This window comes from Strongyloides ratti (assembly GCF_001040885.1).
Source record: "Strongyloides ratti genome assembly S_ratti_ED321, chromosome : X".
NCBI lineage: Eukaryota > Metazoa > Nematoda > Chromadorea > Rhabditida > Strongyloididae > Strongyloides > Strongyloides ratti.
The window spans coordinates 935,651-954,462 of NC_037309.1; the positions used below are offsets into that span (position 1 = coordinate 935,651).

Sequence of the window (18,812 nt, forward strand, 5' to 3'; positions counted from 1 at the left end):
AATTTGATGTTATTTCAAATTTTTTTTACAAAATAATACCATTGGTTAAATTTCAATTAAATTTCATTATTAATGACATTTACAAATAATTTTATCTTTTATTAACCAAATCTTACATAGGAGCTTTTTCTTTTTTGTCCACTTATAGAATCCTCAATACTTCTACCAAAACGTACAAAAGCCGATTTTCTTTTATCAAATGCCTAATAATATAAATAAATAAAAATTAAAGTAATATTTTTAACTTACAATTTCATCACCTAAATCACGTTTACCAAATCTAACAAAAGCAGACTTTCTTTTAGATTTTATGTTTTGATTATCATCAGTAGGATCATCATTTAAAATAATATATTGAAGTTCAGCAAGAGCTTGTTGAAGAGTAAATTCAAGTTTGCATAATTGTAAATGACTATAATCTTTGCAAAACATTTCATAAGCAGAAACTTGATCGGGACTTATATCAGAAACATGTTGACTACCAATTGTGGGAGATGAAAGGGTAAAAGTTATCCCAATAGAAAGAAAAAAGAGGAATACAGTAATAAGTGAAGTTGGATATTTAAACATTATCTATAAAAATTTAAAAAATTTAAATATTTATATAATAAATGATAGAACAAAAATAAAAAATGGTATATCTTGTTGAAACCTAAATATTTATACAAAATGAAGACCTTAATGACATTTCCTGTGATAAGCAATCTTCTAGTAAAAATGTTTAACAAACATTATATATATTACTTATATAATAATAGCTTCCGTTAAAGAATCTTTAAATTATACTAAATGGTATTTTAAGTGATTTCCGTTTATATTATTTTAGAATTCATGACATAAATGATTCTATGCTTTTAGGCATACTATTACATATTAAAAAAATATTTGAAAAAATGACGTAAATAAAAAGTTTTGGCAAAAGTGTTGTGCAAAAAATTTTTTAAGTATAATATTGTTGCAGAAAAATGAGAATAAAGTACAAATGTGGTAAATACAGAAAATAACTTTAAAATTTAGTCACCCTCTCTTATAAAGGATTCATAAAATACAAAAAAAAAATTAATAGATGAATAGAAATGCCAATTAGTTTTTAAATTATAAAAACATTATTCATGAATGACGTTTTGAAAATTCAATATATCATTATTTTTAGTATTAAAAGTTTAATCATCAATTGGTAATTGGAAGATAATATTAAAAATATAATTCTTTTTTGGTATTAAATTAAAATTACTTCTATATATATGTATGAAGATTAAAATTAATTTAACAAATAATTATATTTCTTTTACATTTTAATTAAAAAAAATATTTTTTTTTATAAAAACATATTGTAATAATACATGTAAACGTAATTTATTTAAGTTTTTTTAATAACAAAATTAATAAATGAATAATAAATTCTATAAATATTATTAAGATAGACAAACCAACACCACCTAAATATACATATAAAGCACCTTTTGCTTTATCCATACCTAATGAAACATCACTTGAAGTTTGTGTAGTTGTTTCATTACAACGTTTTGTATTTTCGGAGTATATTTTTACTTTGTAGTCAGCTATCCATTTATCTATAAAACCATGTTCCATATATTGACGAATTTGATCAGAAAAATAGTCAGAATATTTAGAATCTTTTTTAAAAGGAATAGAAAGATATGATGACAATATTTGATTATTTATTAATAGAGTATTACATTCTAAACTTGAATATATATCAAGCATTTCCATTGGAGCTAAAAAAACATAATTTGGATTATTTTTAACATGCTCAATACCAGATAAAAAACCATCAACAAAGTCTACTCTATGATTAACATACATTTCATGCCATAAATTTTTATAACTTGGTAAATTTGACTTTGCTATCATATCAATTTTTGATGGATAATTAGTATCCATTAATAAACTATATTTGCCATTTTTTATATTTTGAACCATACCATCAAAGTCTTTAAATGGATAAATAATTGAATCTACAGCAAAAAGTGCCGTTAAACTTCCTGTAAATGTTGCTAATAACGTCATCGATGACAACCACCACACAGATATTAATATTCTACAACTACAACTTATTGGTTGTCTTGTTAAAGCTTGTTGAAGAAATATTGAAAAAAATATAAACAATGATTCTATTATTGAATATTGTTCTTCATTACTAATATTTTTTGACAATTTTGTTAATATTTTAAAACTTATAGCTGAAAAGATAATAGAAACAACAATTGCTATCCAAACATGAAATGAGAATGGATTTGTTACAATAAGCCATGTATAATTACGATTTTGTTTTGGTGATCTTATTATCATACCATATGATTGATAATAAAAAGGAAATGTCATATCAGTGTATAAAGTTCTATCATATCTTAATGTTGCTCCACCAGCTATTATATCATAATCATCATAAATTAATTTACCAAATGCTCCAGTCCATGTACCATTAATAAGTGTTCCCATATCTTCCTCATCTGAAATAACAAATTCATATGTTAAATTTAGTTTTTCAGCTACTGTTTTTAATATCATTATAACAACTCCCGGTGGATCATCAATGATATTTATATGATTTATATCTAATGGTAAATAATTAACATAGGGTGGTTCTATTTTAGGTATCATAACTTTTAAATGTCCTCCAATAAGTTCAGAAATTCCATAATTTTTTTTGACATTAGAATATAATTTTGATGCTTGTAATTGAACAAATTTATCATCTTTATCTATAATTTATTTATATTATATTAAATTAAATATTATTTAATTTACCTGATGTAGTTTGAATTTCATTTAATTTTTGTAAAACAATATCATAACTAATTAATGTTGCAACATTTGTTTGGGACATATTTTTACTCTTACAATGTATTAATATAAAAATAAATAAAAAATGTATACAAAAAATATTTTGTAAATTATTATACATATAGAAACCACAAACTGTGATATTAAAAAAGAAACTGAAAATAGAAGTATCTTAAAAATTTTTAAAATATCTTAAACAAATTTTCTCAAATTTCTTAAAGTATGAAGTGGTATATTATTATAAAAATTATATATTTAGTAAATAATTCTCTAGACAATAAAAGTAAATATCATAAAGTGATAAAAATATTACCATTTAAATTTTAAATTGTATTTCTATATTTAAATTTATTTTAAAAAAAAGACAAATTAAATATCAAAATTGACATTATTATTTAAAGATATTTTAAAATAGCAAATTTTAATACAAATTTATCTTTATTTAAATATCATTTACCAATCATTTTGAAATTTATTTATTCTTTTTTTTAAATAAGTAAATTAATAAATATATAGTTTATATTTTTAAAACTTTGAAATTATTTTATTTGTTTAAAGATAGACTTTTTTATTTTTTAAAAATTAAATAAAATTAAATATTTTCTACCCAATCTTTCTGTTAATATTTTGTTATAAAATAAAATGAAAATAAGATTAACGTAACAAAGATGACAAATTTGATTTTTATTTCTAATATTGATGTTGTTAACATTTTTATTAATTACATAACAAGAAAAGGTAAAAAAAAACAATTTATATGATAAAAAAAGTATTGTTATATGTTGTAAAATAAAAAAATTCATAAATATTATTGTTTTCTTTAATGTTGTACTTTGTCAATTTTATTTAAAATAATTTAGAATTTTTAATTTGATTTTTTAATTATTTTTTATACTTTTATAAAGCTTCCTTTTTAATTTTAAGTGTACTTTTAGTGATTATATTGTGCTGGTATATTTGAAAATTTAAATTGTTTCTTCAAAAAATAAACGAAAATATCTAATATATTCATTTAAAATTAGAAGCGTAAAATCTTTCTTAATAATTTCAAAAGTATAAGTTTAATAAAAAAAGTTTTACATTGTTTGAAATGATAAATTATTATTTTTTTCAGATATTAATTATCTAAATTAATTTTCATTATAACATAGACCAAATGATATAGTATTATTAATTATTTAAAAATTTATATATATATTAATATTTGTTAAACTATTCCCTTTGATTTTTTTATAATAAATGATGCATAAAATATTGATATTTAAAAAATAACCAATGATTATAAATTTAACAAATTAAAAACAATTATAATACTTAAATGATTGATTTTAACATTTTAAAATATATTTTTTTCATATCTATCATGATTGGTAAATTAATTATAATTATTTATTTTATTTAATTTAAAAAATGAGGATAATACTTTTAACGACCAGACTAATATTATTGAAAATGTATGATATATGATTTTTATAAAATATATTTTTACTTTTTAAAAAATGTAAACAATATACATAACAACACTTTTTTCAATAGATAAATAAAATAATGAAAAATGTCATATTTAAAAAAAAAATGAAATATACGTTTATTTATCTTATATACCAAAAATTGATTTGTTATTTTTCAACTTTCTTTAATAATAACAACATAAGTTAAAAATTTTTAAAGAATGTATTCAATTTTAGATAAGATAAAAAAAGAATGTGCTTAAAAAAAAAACAAAACCTTTGTCTAAGTGTTATTTATAAATAAAGTTGAAAAAAAAATTGGAGTCAAACAAATAAAGTCAACAAGTATAGACTTGAAGAATCATCTTTTTTTGTAACAATAGCTGTTTTAAAAAAAATATATATATTTTTTATATAATGCAACAAAATTTTTGCTGTAAAATTTTTTAAATTTTCTTATAATTTAAATATTTTAAATATTGCACTTTTTTTTATTAAAAATAAATGATATAATTTCAAATAAAATACTTAAAAAAATTTTAAAATTGACTTTTTTGTTTAAAAAATATTACAATGCAAATAAATGAACAAATATTTTAAAATAAGCTTTTTTTTGAATTATGCTGTATAATTTTTTTAATTGGTTGAAGTATTTTTTTAAGATACATTCATTAATTATTTTAAAAAATTTTAATAATAATTTCATTTATGAAAAGTATTTTGGTTTAAACATAAAATCAAATTCCATTTATTAAATTATAAAATTGATGAATAAATGATGAATAAATGAAATGTTGCTAACATGGTTTTTAAATATATTAATGTGGGAGTATGAAATGTTTTTATTAACTATTATATTCTTACTACATATATCATTAATAAAATGTATTGTAAAGTAGGAAACAAATATTAATCTTTATATATATTTTACATACACTTACTTAATTCTTAAATATATATATATATATATAAAAATTAATTTTAAATATAAAAATTTTTACTAAGACAAGAAAAGATTGGCAAAAATAACAAAATTCTTATTAAAAAGCAATGATCAAGTCTGTCTAACTTTGTCTTTTAAAAAGATATCATTTATAATAATAAATATTAAAATTACAAAGGTAATGCCAAAATTTTTCTAGTGACATAAGAGATAAAAGAAAATATTATAAAAGTTACTTTATTATTAAGGAAAAGAAGAAAATTTTTAAAGAGAAAAATAAAATTATTCATTATCTCTCATTTTCATTGAATTACTTCTTCTAAATAAACAATGTAAAAATTTATATAATATATAAATTAATTTTTAATATGATCAAATTTTCTATATCAAATTATAATGTGTTATGATAAATTTATTATTATTTTTTAACTAACTTTTTTTTTTGTATAATTTATTTTATAGGTAAAAAGATATTTTTATATAGTTTATTTTATTATTATTATTATAATATACAGGAAATATGTTAATATTTTTTTGTTAAATATTATTAAACATATGTTATTATTAAATAAAAATTTATTTTTTTAAACTATTTAAATAACAAGCAATTAGTATATCTCTTTTTTTTTGGTTAATTTTAAAAATAAACTTTTTTAATATTTATTGTTTCAATTATATAATTATTCTTAAATTAATGACATTGAAATAAACTTTCTCAGATTTTATTAATTTATTAATACGTTCCTTTATAAATTACACAATATATATTTTTTTTCACTCCTTGTTTATGTAAAATATCTTAAAAATAATGTTCTAAGTTTTGTCAAAGACGCCTTCTAATTGAGTGGGCATTTTATCATCTATAAGTTATTAGGACAGTAATTATTATAATCTCTTTCCAATGTTTTGTTAATAATTTAGTGATTAGAGTTTATCTTATGTCCGGAAAGCCACGTCCCATTAAGTTTACCTCCTCCCTGGATTTAGGATAAATTTTAAAAATATCACAATAAAAGCTCTTATCAATAGCCTTTAATCAGATAATCAGAGTTAATGCCATCATAAAGATTTTAAAATATATTTAACTGTAAAACACTATATTAACATATAACTTTATATTTATCAATATTTTTTTAATTTTTGATTTTTAATATTTATTTATTTTATTTTAACTATTCTAGTGAACTATGGAAGACCCTTTTGAACAAGATATTAACAAATTTAATAAATATCAGGTAATTGCAAATGAAAAAAAAATGATTATTGCTTTTTTATTTTCTAGCATTTGTTATATTAGATATATCATTATATTGTTTGTTTTTTAGGATGATAATATTGTTCAAGAAATAACACCTAGTACACCTCTTGATGAAAATAAAAATGAAACTAGTGAGATCAACAATAATGATGAAGAAGTTGTTGAATCTGAGGAAGTATTAGATGATGAAGAAGGTGAAGAAGATGATAAAATAAAGATAGATGAAAAATCAGAAATAGAAGATAAAGTTGAAGAGATCAGTGAAGTTATTGAAGTAAAAGTAACACAGAGCATTGATGAAGAAGTTGAAGCAAAAGAAAAAGGTAAAATTTTTTATTGTTATATATTAAAATTTAAAAAGAAATGTAGTAATTTAAATAAAAAGAAAACATTTTTTTTTTATAATTTAGAATTAAATACATAAATTCTAAAAAAAAAAACTATTTTTTTATCATTTTTATTTTAGAAGAGAGTATTGTTGAAGATTTAGAAAAAGGTAAAGAAGAAGTTAAGGAAGAAGAAGCAGAAGCAGAAATTAAAGAAGAAAAAGAAGAAGAAATGAAGGTTGAAGTCAAAGAAGTTGAAATTGAAGAATTTTCTGAGGAAAGTGAAGATAAAGAAGTAAATGATGAAGAAAAAACTGAAGATCAAGTAAGTTTTATTGTGTATATATTTTTTTTCTTTTTAAATTTTATGTTTCTGAGCAAGGAGGATAGAAACATTTTTTATTAGCATGTTTAATCGCGTTGGAGTTGATTGACGACACTAACAAAATACTTTATTTTTGACATTTGTTAAGATGTTTTTAATTTCTTGGTAAGAAATTTCTAATAATTACTGATTAAAAGGAGTATCTTAATATATAGATAAAATTTTTTGGAGTATAAAAGTAACAAAGATAATATTTTTTAACTATAATGCTTATATCTTCCGATAACAGTAAACTTTATAGTTAATGCTTTTGATATAAAATAGCTTACATTTTTAATTATACATTCATTTAATTATATTAAATGTTATAGTTAGATGGATAATGATTTTATGTAACTAATAAAATTTTATCCTAATATTTTATATTCTCTAACAGTAAATAAATTTTAATTATAATTATTTTAATAAGAAGTTTTTCTTAACAATCTTAACATTTTATTTAAAATTTTTAGTTAGATTATATTAGTTTACTTGTATTTTAATAACAAAACTATTCAATTATTTTAAATATTTGTTACAATTTTTTTAAAAATCTACGAAATACTAGACTTTTTCACGACTTTTAAACACTTCAATTTTTGTTTACTCACATAATAACAAACTAACAATTTTTTTTTAAATTGTTAGAAATCATTTTCCATCCTCTTTTATGATAAAATAAAAGATGCTAAAATATTTTGTAAGACTATCCACATCTTAATAAATATAATATTTATAAATATCTTCTTTGCTTAAACATAAAATGTCACCTGTTTAAACTAACGCTTTTTGACTAATTAAAATTTCTACTTTTTTTTGTATAGGTCCCAGACATTACTGCTACAGATGGTGGTGATCTTATGACTACATCTATGGATGGTATTGATGATATACCAGAGGAAGAGATTAAAGTATATACGCTTCACATTATTTTTCTACAATCTTTAATATTTTATTTGCTTATTATTATAATTTTCAGATGCCAGTTGAAGGAGGACCAGTTGGAGATGAGCCACAAGTTGTAGTTGATGAAGATGTTGTTGTTCCAACTACACCTTCTGATGACATAAAAGAAGTAGTTGTTGAAGAAGTTAAAGAAGAAACAAATGATGTAGTTGAAGAAAAAGTTGAAGAAACTGTTGAAGAAAAACCAGCTGATGTTAGTGAAAGTAAAGAAGAAGAAGTAAAAGTTGAGGTTATGGAAGAGAAAAAAGAAGAAGTATCAGTTGATATTGCTGAAGAGAAAAAAGAAGATGAACCAATTGAGGTTGTTGAAGAAAAAATAGAAGAACAAACAGTTGAAGTAGTTGAAGAGAAAAAAGATGATATTATTGAAGAGAAGAAAGAGGAAATTGTTGAAGAAAAGAAAGATGAAGTTGTTGAAGAAAAGAAAGAAGAAGTTATTGATGAGGTTGTTGATGAAAAAGCTGCAGATAGTAGTGTTGCACCATCAGAACATGAATTTGAACTTCAACCACCACCTACACCAAAACGTAAAGAAACTCCATGTGAGTTAGATAATTTACCTGTTGATCAAGAACAAGAAAGTTCTAAAGTTGAAGTAGAAGAAGCTCAAACAACACCTAAAGCTACAACACCAGCTGCTGATGGTTCTGTCAAAGGATCAGTTCCACCAACACCAATAAATGAAGAATCTGTAAAAGAGTCAGTTTCTGAAGCACCAGCTGCTGATGAGTCTGCCAAAGAATTGATTTCCGAGGCTACACCAAAAGAAGAATCAGTTAAGGAGGAAGTTCCAGCTACACCTATTGTTGAAGTATCAGTTAAAGAAGAGGTACCACTTACACCTGCTGAAGAATCTGTAAAAGAATCAATTTCTGAAGCACCAGCTAGTGAAGCAACTAAAGATGAACCAGTTGTTGCTACACCAAAAATTTCAGTTGTATCACCACCAACACCAAAAACTTCCATTTCAACTCCAAAAACACCAGCTACACCAAAACGTTCTGTTTCTAAATCTGGAGCTACACCAAGATCTAAAAAATCAACTTCTAAATTTCAGTTTGATGATGTATCAGATATCTCCAAAAAAGATAGTGTTTCTGAGACACCAAATTCTGCTAAATTATCTGTTTCCGGTACACCTGCCGAAATAATTTCCGAATCATCAATTGCTGAGGAACCAAAAGAAGCAGAAGCTCCTATTACTGAAGAAGTTGTTGAAGCTCCACCAGCTGAAAGTGAGCCAGTACCAGAAGATTCAGTTAAAGAAGAATCAATTAAAGAGGAACCAGTTGAAGAAAGCCAAACTGAAGAAGTTTCTAAAAAAATTTCTGTATCAAATGAAACAGAAATTAAAGAATCAAATGATGATGAAGTAAAAGTAGAAGAAAAACAAGATGAAGAAAGTAAGGATGAGGAATTAAAAGTTGAAGATTCTGAGAAAGTGCGCAAAGTTAGTTATCGCGAACCAGAAGCAGAAATTAATGAAACACCTTCTGCTATATCTTCATCTCGTCGTGATACTTCACAAAATGATGAAGGAATTAGAGAACCACCAACTAGAAATTACCAACCATATGATCAAGACTCTCATAGAATAGCTGGTCCAACAAAATTACAAAGTAATTCTTCTTTCTCATCATGGATGCCAACAGAATCAGCTAGTTATACACCAAAATCACCATACGTATTAAATACTGCTCATAAATATAAAACAGAATTCATTTCATCCTATCGTCCACCATCAAGCTTCTACACAACAATGTTTGATGACATAGTTTCTACTGGTCCATTTAATTCAAGTTTGTACGCAACTAATAGATTGCTAGAACGTTCACGTTCTCGTACTCGTGAACGTAAATCTGCTCTTAGAAATATTCGTTCATCAAGTAACTATACAAAATATATTTCTGCAGCACCATCACCAATGCGTACACGTGAATATAGTACACCACCATCACGTGAATTAAGTAGAGCACCAAGTAGATCAGGATCTTTTATTTCATTTATGGAATATTCTGGAGCCAAACAATATGAATTAGCAAGAGATAATAGCCGTAATAATATTTACAATGGTTTATATAAATCTGCATCTAGAGGTGATGTTGATTTATATGCTGGATCAGGAAGATTATCACGTGTTGATAGTTATGTTTCAAAAATGAATCATAATTATGACTATGATACTCCAAGAACATATTCAATGTATAGATCCACATCTCGCCCTAACATTAGTTATACTCCTTCATATCCTGTAAGTAATTTAATTTTATATTATATTATTATAATATATTTTTTTTAGAGCTACAACTCATATTATGGAGATAATGATAGTACATTATCACGTATGAAACGCTACGCTCGAGAAACCGTTAACCCAACAGGATACCGTTCAATGTATGAGGTAAGTATTTTCCCTAGACTTCACCAAATGCGCCAAATGTCCTTATATAATACCTATTATCCAAATATAACAAATCCATTTTTACTTACACACTTCCCTAATCCTCACCTCTATCATTACCAACTTCAGGGTTATGTCGGTGAGCTTCAACGTAGTCTTTCTCGTGAAAAGTTTAAAAACGATCGACTTCGTAGTCAATATACAAAGGTGTCGCACCAATTGGAGCAAGCCTGTAAACAAATGGATTTATTGCGAACGAACAGTTACTCATTGTGTCGCAGTGGATCAGCTCCACGCTGCTCTGTCTATTCACACTTCTATCCGTACTATTAAAAAAATATAAGAACTTTATCAGTGTTAGAAAATTTTTTAAATCTACTTTTCATATATTTGACCACATGCTTGCATCTTCTTGAAATAGTGTATAAAACAAATTCTACCAGCATTTTTTTTTAACAAATTTAAACAAAATAGCAGAGATATGTGTCCGTATTTTATGGTTTATTAAAAATCAGAGGTACGAAAGCATCATCATAGAAAATATTTTAACTTTTTAATGCTAGATAAAAAAAAATATAACAAGATGCATGTAACAATTTACAATTAAAAAAAATATGAAGCAATATAATTTAATGTAAAGAAAATGTTTTTGTAAAGCCAATAATTCTTATATTTTTTTTTGCCATTATGAAATTGCACACATAAAGATATGCTTAGAAATAAATGCTTTTTTTAACATATATATATACAATCATTTAAATATATTAAATATGTTTTTAGCCAATATCAGCTTCAATGTATGGATCAATCACCCCAAGCAGCTCATCATATTTAGGTAAGATGGTGAACAGTTTCGCAAATGATTGGTCTTTCGGACGTTTTTAAAACAATTTTTTTTTAATATCCTGCTTATAAAAATAATCCAAATTCAATTTATTTTTTGATAAGAATAATACAGGACAATTTATACTCATCTTTATTAATCAACGTACTCGAATACTATTGAATAGAAAAATTGATAATTAACATTAAAACCAATAATCTTTCTTCTTCAATATCAAAATACGACACTAAAAAAAGTCTTTTATTAATTTTATAACTAAATCAATCATTTTATTTTTTTTGTAGCTTTTAAATTTTATATTACTAATGAATAGTTTTTATTAAATTTCATTTTAAATTTTTTTTTAAAAAGTAACACATTTACTATTAAATTTAATATTTTAATTAAACTATATATCAAATACTTTTTGTTTACAAGTATTTACTTAAAATGACATGAAAACATTTAAACTTTATAAATCAAAAGGTAATAATATTAATTTTTTTAGATATTTTTGAAATATAAGATTCAAACTATGAATGATATAACAATCGTGATTTTGATCTACAATCATAAAAGAAAGTTATAGCATTTAAGTTTAAGAATATACTTAGTACTAAATTTTGATCTGTTTTATTAATATGTGTTATCGTTTCTTAAAATTTATACTAATTAATCAACCAATTTATACTATTTAAAATAATTTAATATAATCTTTAAATCAACTAAAAGTAAGATTTTGATAAGCTTTTTCAGTTTCTGTTTAACAAAGTTATTTAACAATAAAGATAGTTAATCTATTACTGATAAACTTTGGTAATTGTTTGGAGTGAAAAAAAGCCATAAATCAGAACGAAATTACGTTTATTGAAATTATATTTTATTGTTAATAGTAATTTTAACGTCAAATATTAAAAATATTATATTAAACTTAAGAATTTTGAAGTAAATTTCTTAAATTTACAGGAAAAAGTTCTGACATATTGAAATGTAAAATATGTTTTGTAATATTTAAAAACATTCTAAAATTAAAATACCAGCTATTAAAATGTAGAATTTCAAATTCCCGTATGCAATATTTTGACAAAGTAAAATGTTAATTTTTAAAAAATTCAAGTAATTAAAATTTTTTTACCAAGAAATTTCAATTTTTTTAAAAATGACGTATTCTTTTTTAAATTGAAAAAAAACAAATACTCTTTGTTTATTAACATTTTTTTTTTATTTTTTTATAGTCTAACATAACTAAAAAAGATATTTTAACAATTTTTAAAACATTTAATATTAGATTATCTTTAACTTAATTTAATGAAAATAATAACAAAAAATGTCTGCTCAATTTTATACCAAAATTACGTCTATTTAATATTTGTATTTCGAGTAAGTAAAAATGTTTTTTTTATATATATAATGATTTGTATTATTACACTAATAGACATTTCATAATTGATGTTATCCAAACATATGAAAAATATATAAATAAATATAATGATGTGTTATAATATTTAGATTCTAAACAGCTAATTTAAACTTTTTCTTTCACTCATCAACTTTTAAATGAAACTTCAAATTGTTGAGCTAAAATTGAATGATTTATTAGAAATTGTTGTTGTCATTAAAAATTGTTAAAATGTTGATTTTGTTAAAATTTTGAAATTTGCTTTTAAAAAGACGTGCCTGCAACAAATTGACAAATTAATCAAACTGTTATACAACTTTTTTTTATACTTGAAGAAATATTTTTTGAATGTAATATGATAATCAAGAAATAATTATTAATTAACTAAAAATTAAATTTATTATGAATGTTTAGCTATGGTTAAAATTATTATAAAATTTTTTTTTTCTTCAAAAAGACAATTAATATGAATACATATTATTTATCATAATAATTATGATGTTCAATTGAATTAATACTAAGATTTATAAAACCAAAGATGTACAGGCATTCTTTTAGTGCATAAATTTATTTGTTTATTAATCAAATTTATATTGTATTATCAATATAAAACTAATATAAAAATAGATATTTTCTATTTATTGAAATTTTATTTTTTTTTCAAAAATTAAATAATTTTTAAATTGAAGAAGCTTGAAGAAGGAAAAAGATATAAACTACATTATAGCTAGATTCCGTTACCATATAAATTTGTTATTTATTACTAATTAATTTATTCCATTTTTAAATAAAAAAGTTGATCTTTGTTTTAAAATAAACTTTGAAATTGTTAGAAGACTTAAATTAAAAGATATTTTTTTATAACAACTTTGCTTAAAAAGGCTTACATATTTAATTAGATTGAAAATTGGTACCATTAATATTCATTTGCAAAACAATTATTAATTAAAATATTTGTGTAATTTGTGATTAGAATACTTAATTAATATTTTATATGTTAATAATATATTAATGCACATGTTATATTCCAGTATATTTAAAAAAAGTTAACAACTCCATTAAATAATTAAAAAATACTATATATAATAATTTATCAAATGGAAAGTTATTATTTTTATTACAATTTGAAATTACTTTATGTATATCCAATAAAACAATGCTATTATACTTAATTGGTTATCGTAAATACAAGAAGCATATTTAAAGCAATAAAAAATTTCTAGACGGAAAAATAACATGAATTTACAAAAAAATAATTAATGAGAACAAAGCTTAAATTTTTTTTACAGGTATATTTATTCTTTTATTTGACATTATTTTTCCATTAGATAAATTGAAATACAAGAAACCAAATAACTTTTGAATAATTATTTTTTTATACATTTTTACTTTAGTAATGGAATTAAATAAAACATTAAAATAAATTCAAATTTAAATAGCTTTTTTTTATAATTCAATGCAAAGAATTTTTTTTTTTTCAAATTTAAAATAATTAATTTTATATGTAAGCATATACCAAAATATAGTACATATTTTTTTGTGTTATTTCCTATTTGTCCATAAATTGAAAATGCAGAACAAATAAAATGATTACATAAATTTGTTTTTCCAAATATTTTAAAATCATTGTCATAAGAAAAAAATTTTTTAAGCAGCGCAATTCTAATTAATACTATTGATAAACAAACTATTATTTTAATTTTATAAAAAAATAAACAATTTTAGAGTTTAAACAGAAGTTTAATAATTCTTATAAACTATAATAATTATTTTGATTATAACTTTTTTTTATACTAAATCATATCCCACAATTTAGTTACTGTGAAAAAAAAGCATTATTTTTGATATAATTTCAGCTTTATTTATTTCTTCAAAACAAAAAATAAAATTTTATATATATATATAATAAAATGAATTTTTTTTTTTCTATAAAAATATATTTTTTAATAAAACTTCACATATATTTTTCAATGACAACATGAATAACAACAGTATTATCAATATATTTAATAGATTAAGAAAATAATTTTTTTTTAAATAAACAATACCTAAATAAACATACAATATAATTTTAACGACAATTTGAAATGTAGAAAATTTAAACAAAAACTATTTTCATTTATCAAATGAATTGGCATAAAAAAAATATTAATTCTAAGGAAACATTGTAAAATAAAAAAAAAATTCATTGTTTTATAACATGTGGTATTAATTAAATTTCGAATTTTTGTTTTTAATTTTCTTTTTGTTATTATTGATATAATTCATATTAAAGAATAAAAATTAAAATAGTTTTCAATTAAAAAAAAATGTAAAATCCCTTTTAAATATTGTTTTACATTTGCATTATCTAATGAAGATGTAAAAGAGATGCAATTTTTTTTAGTTTTGGCTAAATAAACTATTTAAAGTTATTAATCATCATTCGAGGAAAGATCATGTTTTAAACATCTTAATATTTATTGTCATTTAAAATACTCAATCATAAAGCATATTTGTTCATTCTTTATCACAAAAATATATTATTTGTCTAGTTAAATTATTTAAATTGAAGAGATAATTATTGATGAGAATTATATTTTTACATAACTAAAGATCATTAAAGAAGAAATGTATTAATAGAATGTCAATATTTTGGTAGTAAAGTTGAATGATAGCTATATTCTCACATCTGTTAATCAGAATAATTTTTTATAATCTAATCTGGTTTATTTTAAAATGCCAATAAAATTAAATCAAACAAACAGTTCATTAAAAGCACATTTCTTAAAGATATAAATAAGATTGATGACCATCATTTCCAGACAATATAAATAGTATCGTTTTTAAGTTATTAATCACAAATACATCTCATTTCAATAATGTATTTTTTTAACTTTATACTACTTTTGATAGTTTCTGGAGTTATTTCCACAAGTTACGCAAATATTGACAAATTTAGTGACTTAAAAAGTCAATATTCAAAATTATCTAAAAAAAATAGGTATAATCAAAAATGCTGTTATATTAAGAAAGAAGCTTTTCATACCGAACATAGGTATACTTTTTACAAAAATATTTATCATACCATTACTTTTTTAGAACTTCTTTGAGAGAATGGGAAAAACCTGATTTTAATCCAAATGACTTACCAAAAGCTGTTGATTGGAGAGATTACAATGGTATCAATTATGCTAGTGTTGATCGTAATCAAGTATGTTAAAAAAAATTTTTATATAAATGTTTAATTATATTTTTTAGCATATTCCACAATATTGTGGATCATGTTGGGCTTTTGGTAGTACCTCTGCATTAGCTGATCGTATTAATATTAAAAGAAAAAATGCTTTTCCACAAGCTTTACTTTCAGTTCAGGAAGTTATTGACTGTGCTGGTGCCGGATCATGTAACGGTGGTGATCCTCTTCCTGTATATGAATATGCTCATAAACATGGAATTCCACATGAAACATGTAACAATTATCAAGCAATTAATCAAAAATGTGATGAACAAAATAGATGTGGATCATGTTGGCCAGGTATATTTTCTTTTACACTATTTTTTTTTATAAAAATTATCTTTAGGAAATTGTTTTTCAATCTCTAATTATACTCTTTACAAAGTTGGAGATTATGGTAAAGTTTCTGGACGTGTAAATATGATGGCTGAAATTGCTAAACATGGACCAATTGCTTGTGGTATTGCTGCTACTAAAGAATTTGAAGATTATAATGGTGGTATTTGGATTCAAGAAACAGATGAAGGAATTGATCATATTATTGAAGTTGCTGGTTATGGAATTGATCATGATACTGGTGTTGAATATTGGATAGGTAACTATTAATATTAAAATTTTTATTATAAAAAAATTTATAGGAAGAAATTCATGGGGTACACCATGGGGAGAACAAGGATGGTTTAGAGTACCAACATCAAAATTCAGAGATGGTGGAAGCAAATATAATCTTAAAATTGAAGAAGATTGTGTATGGGCTGATCCAATTGTTTAAAGGAAATTTAATTTTTTTTTTTAATTTGTTTTAACATACGTAATTTTTTTTTAGTTTGTTCACAAATAAATAAAGCATTTTTTAAATTTATCTGATGTGATATTATATTTTTAGTTGATATAATTTTTTATATTTAACACAAAAAAAAATATATTTTAAATAGATAAATTATCAACAACTATTTAACAATTCTATATTTATATTAAATTGATTATCTAAGTATTTTTTTTTTTTCATTGTAAAAAATATTATAAACATTACATGTACTAATACTATATTGGTATTAACAAATATTGAAAAAAAAAATAATAACGAATAAATTACAGATAATTTAATAATATTCTCTATTAAAAAAGTACATAGTCTTTTATATAAAAATAAATTATTTATGCATTCAAAAAATAAATGATAAATGATGAAGATTTCTGAAGTAAGGTATAAACAGTGTGCACTTTTTTAATCTTCAATTTAACATTTCAACTTTTATTAATATCTTTATTAATATTAATAAAGATTATACTTTTATAAAATTTTTTTTTCTTAAAAATATTGAAAAAGGGAAACAATTTAATTTTTATATCTTTTTGTATGAATTAACTATGAAGTGAATTTCAAAAAATTTAATATTCATTTAAGGGTCATTTTAAGAAAAATATAAATTTTACTACATCATTTTACTTTTAGTGCTTTAGATAAAAAAAAAACCACTGAATATATAATTTATTATTTAAAATCATTAATAATTTATTTAAAAAATTTGTATAATAAATTAATTTAATATTAAAATTGTTAGTATAAAAAAAAGGCATAATGTAGCAATTAAAATTTATTTAATGACTCTTTCTAAATGTAAAATACATTTATTATTATTTTTATTACAAAAATTATATATTATTATAATAAGGTCAAATTAACTTATTGGAATTAAAAGTTATATTACATTTGAAAAATTTATGTAATTATACGTTTTATAATTTTAAAAAATAATTAGATAGAGATTATCGTTTTAAAAAATTTAGTATATCTAGGAAATAAAAAATTATTTTCTTATATAAGAACATTAATTGAAATTTGAAATTACTGAAGAGTTATTTTTATGTTATTTTTGAAAACTGTTCCCTGAAAAAAATAAATATTATAATTTTATAACTCTTATTTCAATATAACAAATTATTTCATGATAAAAGTGATTAAAATAATGTAGAATTTGATATGATGTTTTTAAAATAAGGTTTTATTTAACTACAAGAATATTATTTAAAACTAAAGATAAAGAATATATTTAATTCAAATAAAGAGACAATTTTATAATAGTTATGTTTTAAATAAAATATAAAGATAAATATATTCAAAATACAATCAAAAAATTTAATATTTTGTTTTTCATGTAAATGTAAAATTATATTTAATCAATTAAAATATAATTATTTTTTTATAAAAATAAAAAATTTATATTTCATTTGGTGTTGATTCTTTTACAGGAACAGCATGGGAATTTCTTTGGGCAGTTAGAGTAGCACGTCTTTGTGCTATTAATAAAGCTGGAGAAATTGTTTCCTTGTAGTCACTAAAAAATATTTATATTTTATAAAAAGTACCAATTAATTAAAATGACTTACTTGTTACGTTTTCTCATTGATGAAATAGCTAAGCCAGCAAACATAAAAGCACAAACAGCCGCTCCACTAGCAATTAAAAATCTTCTCCATTTAACATCGTTACTGAAAAACGCCAACCAAACACAAATACTTAATGATAATCCAGAACCAATAATACAAAGAAATAACTGACCACCAGGTGGAATAATACGACTTTGTTTTTGCGGAATTATTTGAGTTGATAATCTTCCAGTTACTGATGCTTTAGGTGTAAAAGCAGGCATCTCACAAATAGAATGCTATATCAAATAAATAATTATAATTTAAAAAAAAAATAATAATAATACCTTAACTACAGAAGCTCTTTTTGGAGTAACTTGTGTATATTTACCTCTTTCAATATCATTACTACTTGACATGTTCTATTAATTAAAATTTATTTAATGAATACTTAAATAATATTATTTTGTATACTACAAATTTTCC

At 21.8% G+C, this 18,812-nt stretch overlaps 5 protein-coding genes across 5 annotated transcripts; 2 read left to right on the forward strand and 3 right to left on the reverse strand.

Moving 5' to 3' along the window:
- Positions 1-101: 101 nt before the first annotated feature.
- SRAE_X000019700 (Hypothetical protein) lies at positions 102-570 on the reverse strand (the record flags this gene model as incomplete). The annotated part of the gene is made up of 2 exons (XM_024644512.1): positions 102-203; positions 250-570. 2 exons carry the CDS (start codon positions 568-570, stop codon positions 102-104), a joined length of 423 nt encoding a protein of 140 aa, XP_024510063.1.
- Positions 571-1,356: 786 nt separating this feature from the next.
- SRAE_X000019800 (Ionotropic glutamate receptor domain and Glutamate receptor, L-glutamate/glycine-binding domain-containing protein) lies at positions 1,357-2,851 on the reverse strand (the record flags this gene model as incomplete). The annotated part of the gene is made up of 2 exons (XM_024644513.1): positions 1,357-2,726; positions 2,773-2,851. The coding sequence occupies 2 exons, from the start codon at positions 2,849-2,851 to the stop codon at positions 1,357-1,359; spliced, it is 1,449 nt and encodes a 482-aa protein (XP_024510064.1).
- Positions 2,852-6,389: 3,538 nt separating this feature from the next.
- Positions 6,390-11,352, forward strand: SRAE_X000019900 (Hypothetical protein; the record flags this gene model as incomplete). The annotated part of the gene is made up of 9 exons (XM_024644514.1): positions 6,390-6,437; positions 6,528-6,783; positions 6,927-7,111; positions 7,975-8,061; positions 8,130-10,367; positions 10,416-10,517; positions 10,647-10,820; positions 10,997-11,034; positions 11,298-11,352. The coding sequence occupies 9 exons, from the start codon at positions 6,390-6,392 to the stop codon at positions 11,350-11,352; spliced, it is 3,183 nt and encodes a 1,060-aa protein (XP_024510065.1).
- Positions 11,353-15,600: 4,248 nt separating this feature from the next.
- SRAE_X000020000 (Cathepsin Z) lies at positions 15,601-16,728 on the forward strand (the record flags this gene model as incomplete). Its single annotated transcript, XM_024644515.1, has 5 exons — positions 15,601-15,776; positions 15,821-15,932; positions 15,980-16,256; positions 16,303-16,551; positions 16,595-16,728. 5 exons carry the CDS (start codon positions 15,601-15,603, stop codon positions 16,726-16,728), a joined length of 948 nt encoding a protein of 315 aa, XP_024510066.1.
- A 1,449-nt stretch (positions 16,729-18,177) lies between these two features.
- Positions 18,178-18,745, reverse strand: SRAE_X000020100 (Hypothetical protein; the record flags this gene model as incomplete). The annotated part of the gene is made up of 3 exons (XM_024644516.1): positions 18,178-18,295; positions 18,348-18,625; positions 18,674-18,745. The coding sequence occupies 3 exons, from the start codon at positions 18,743-18,745 to the stop codon at positions 18,178-18,180; spliced, it is 468 nt and encodes a 155-aa protein (XP_024510067.1).
- Positions 18,746-18,812: the final 67 nt, after the last annotated feature.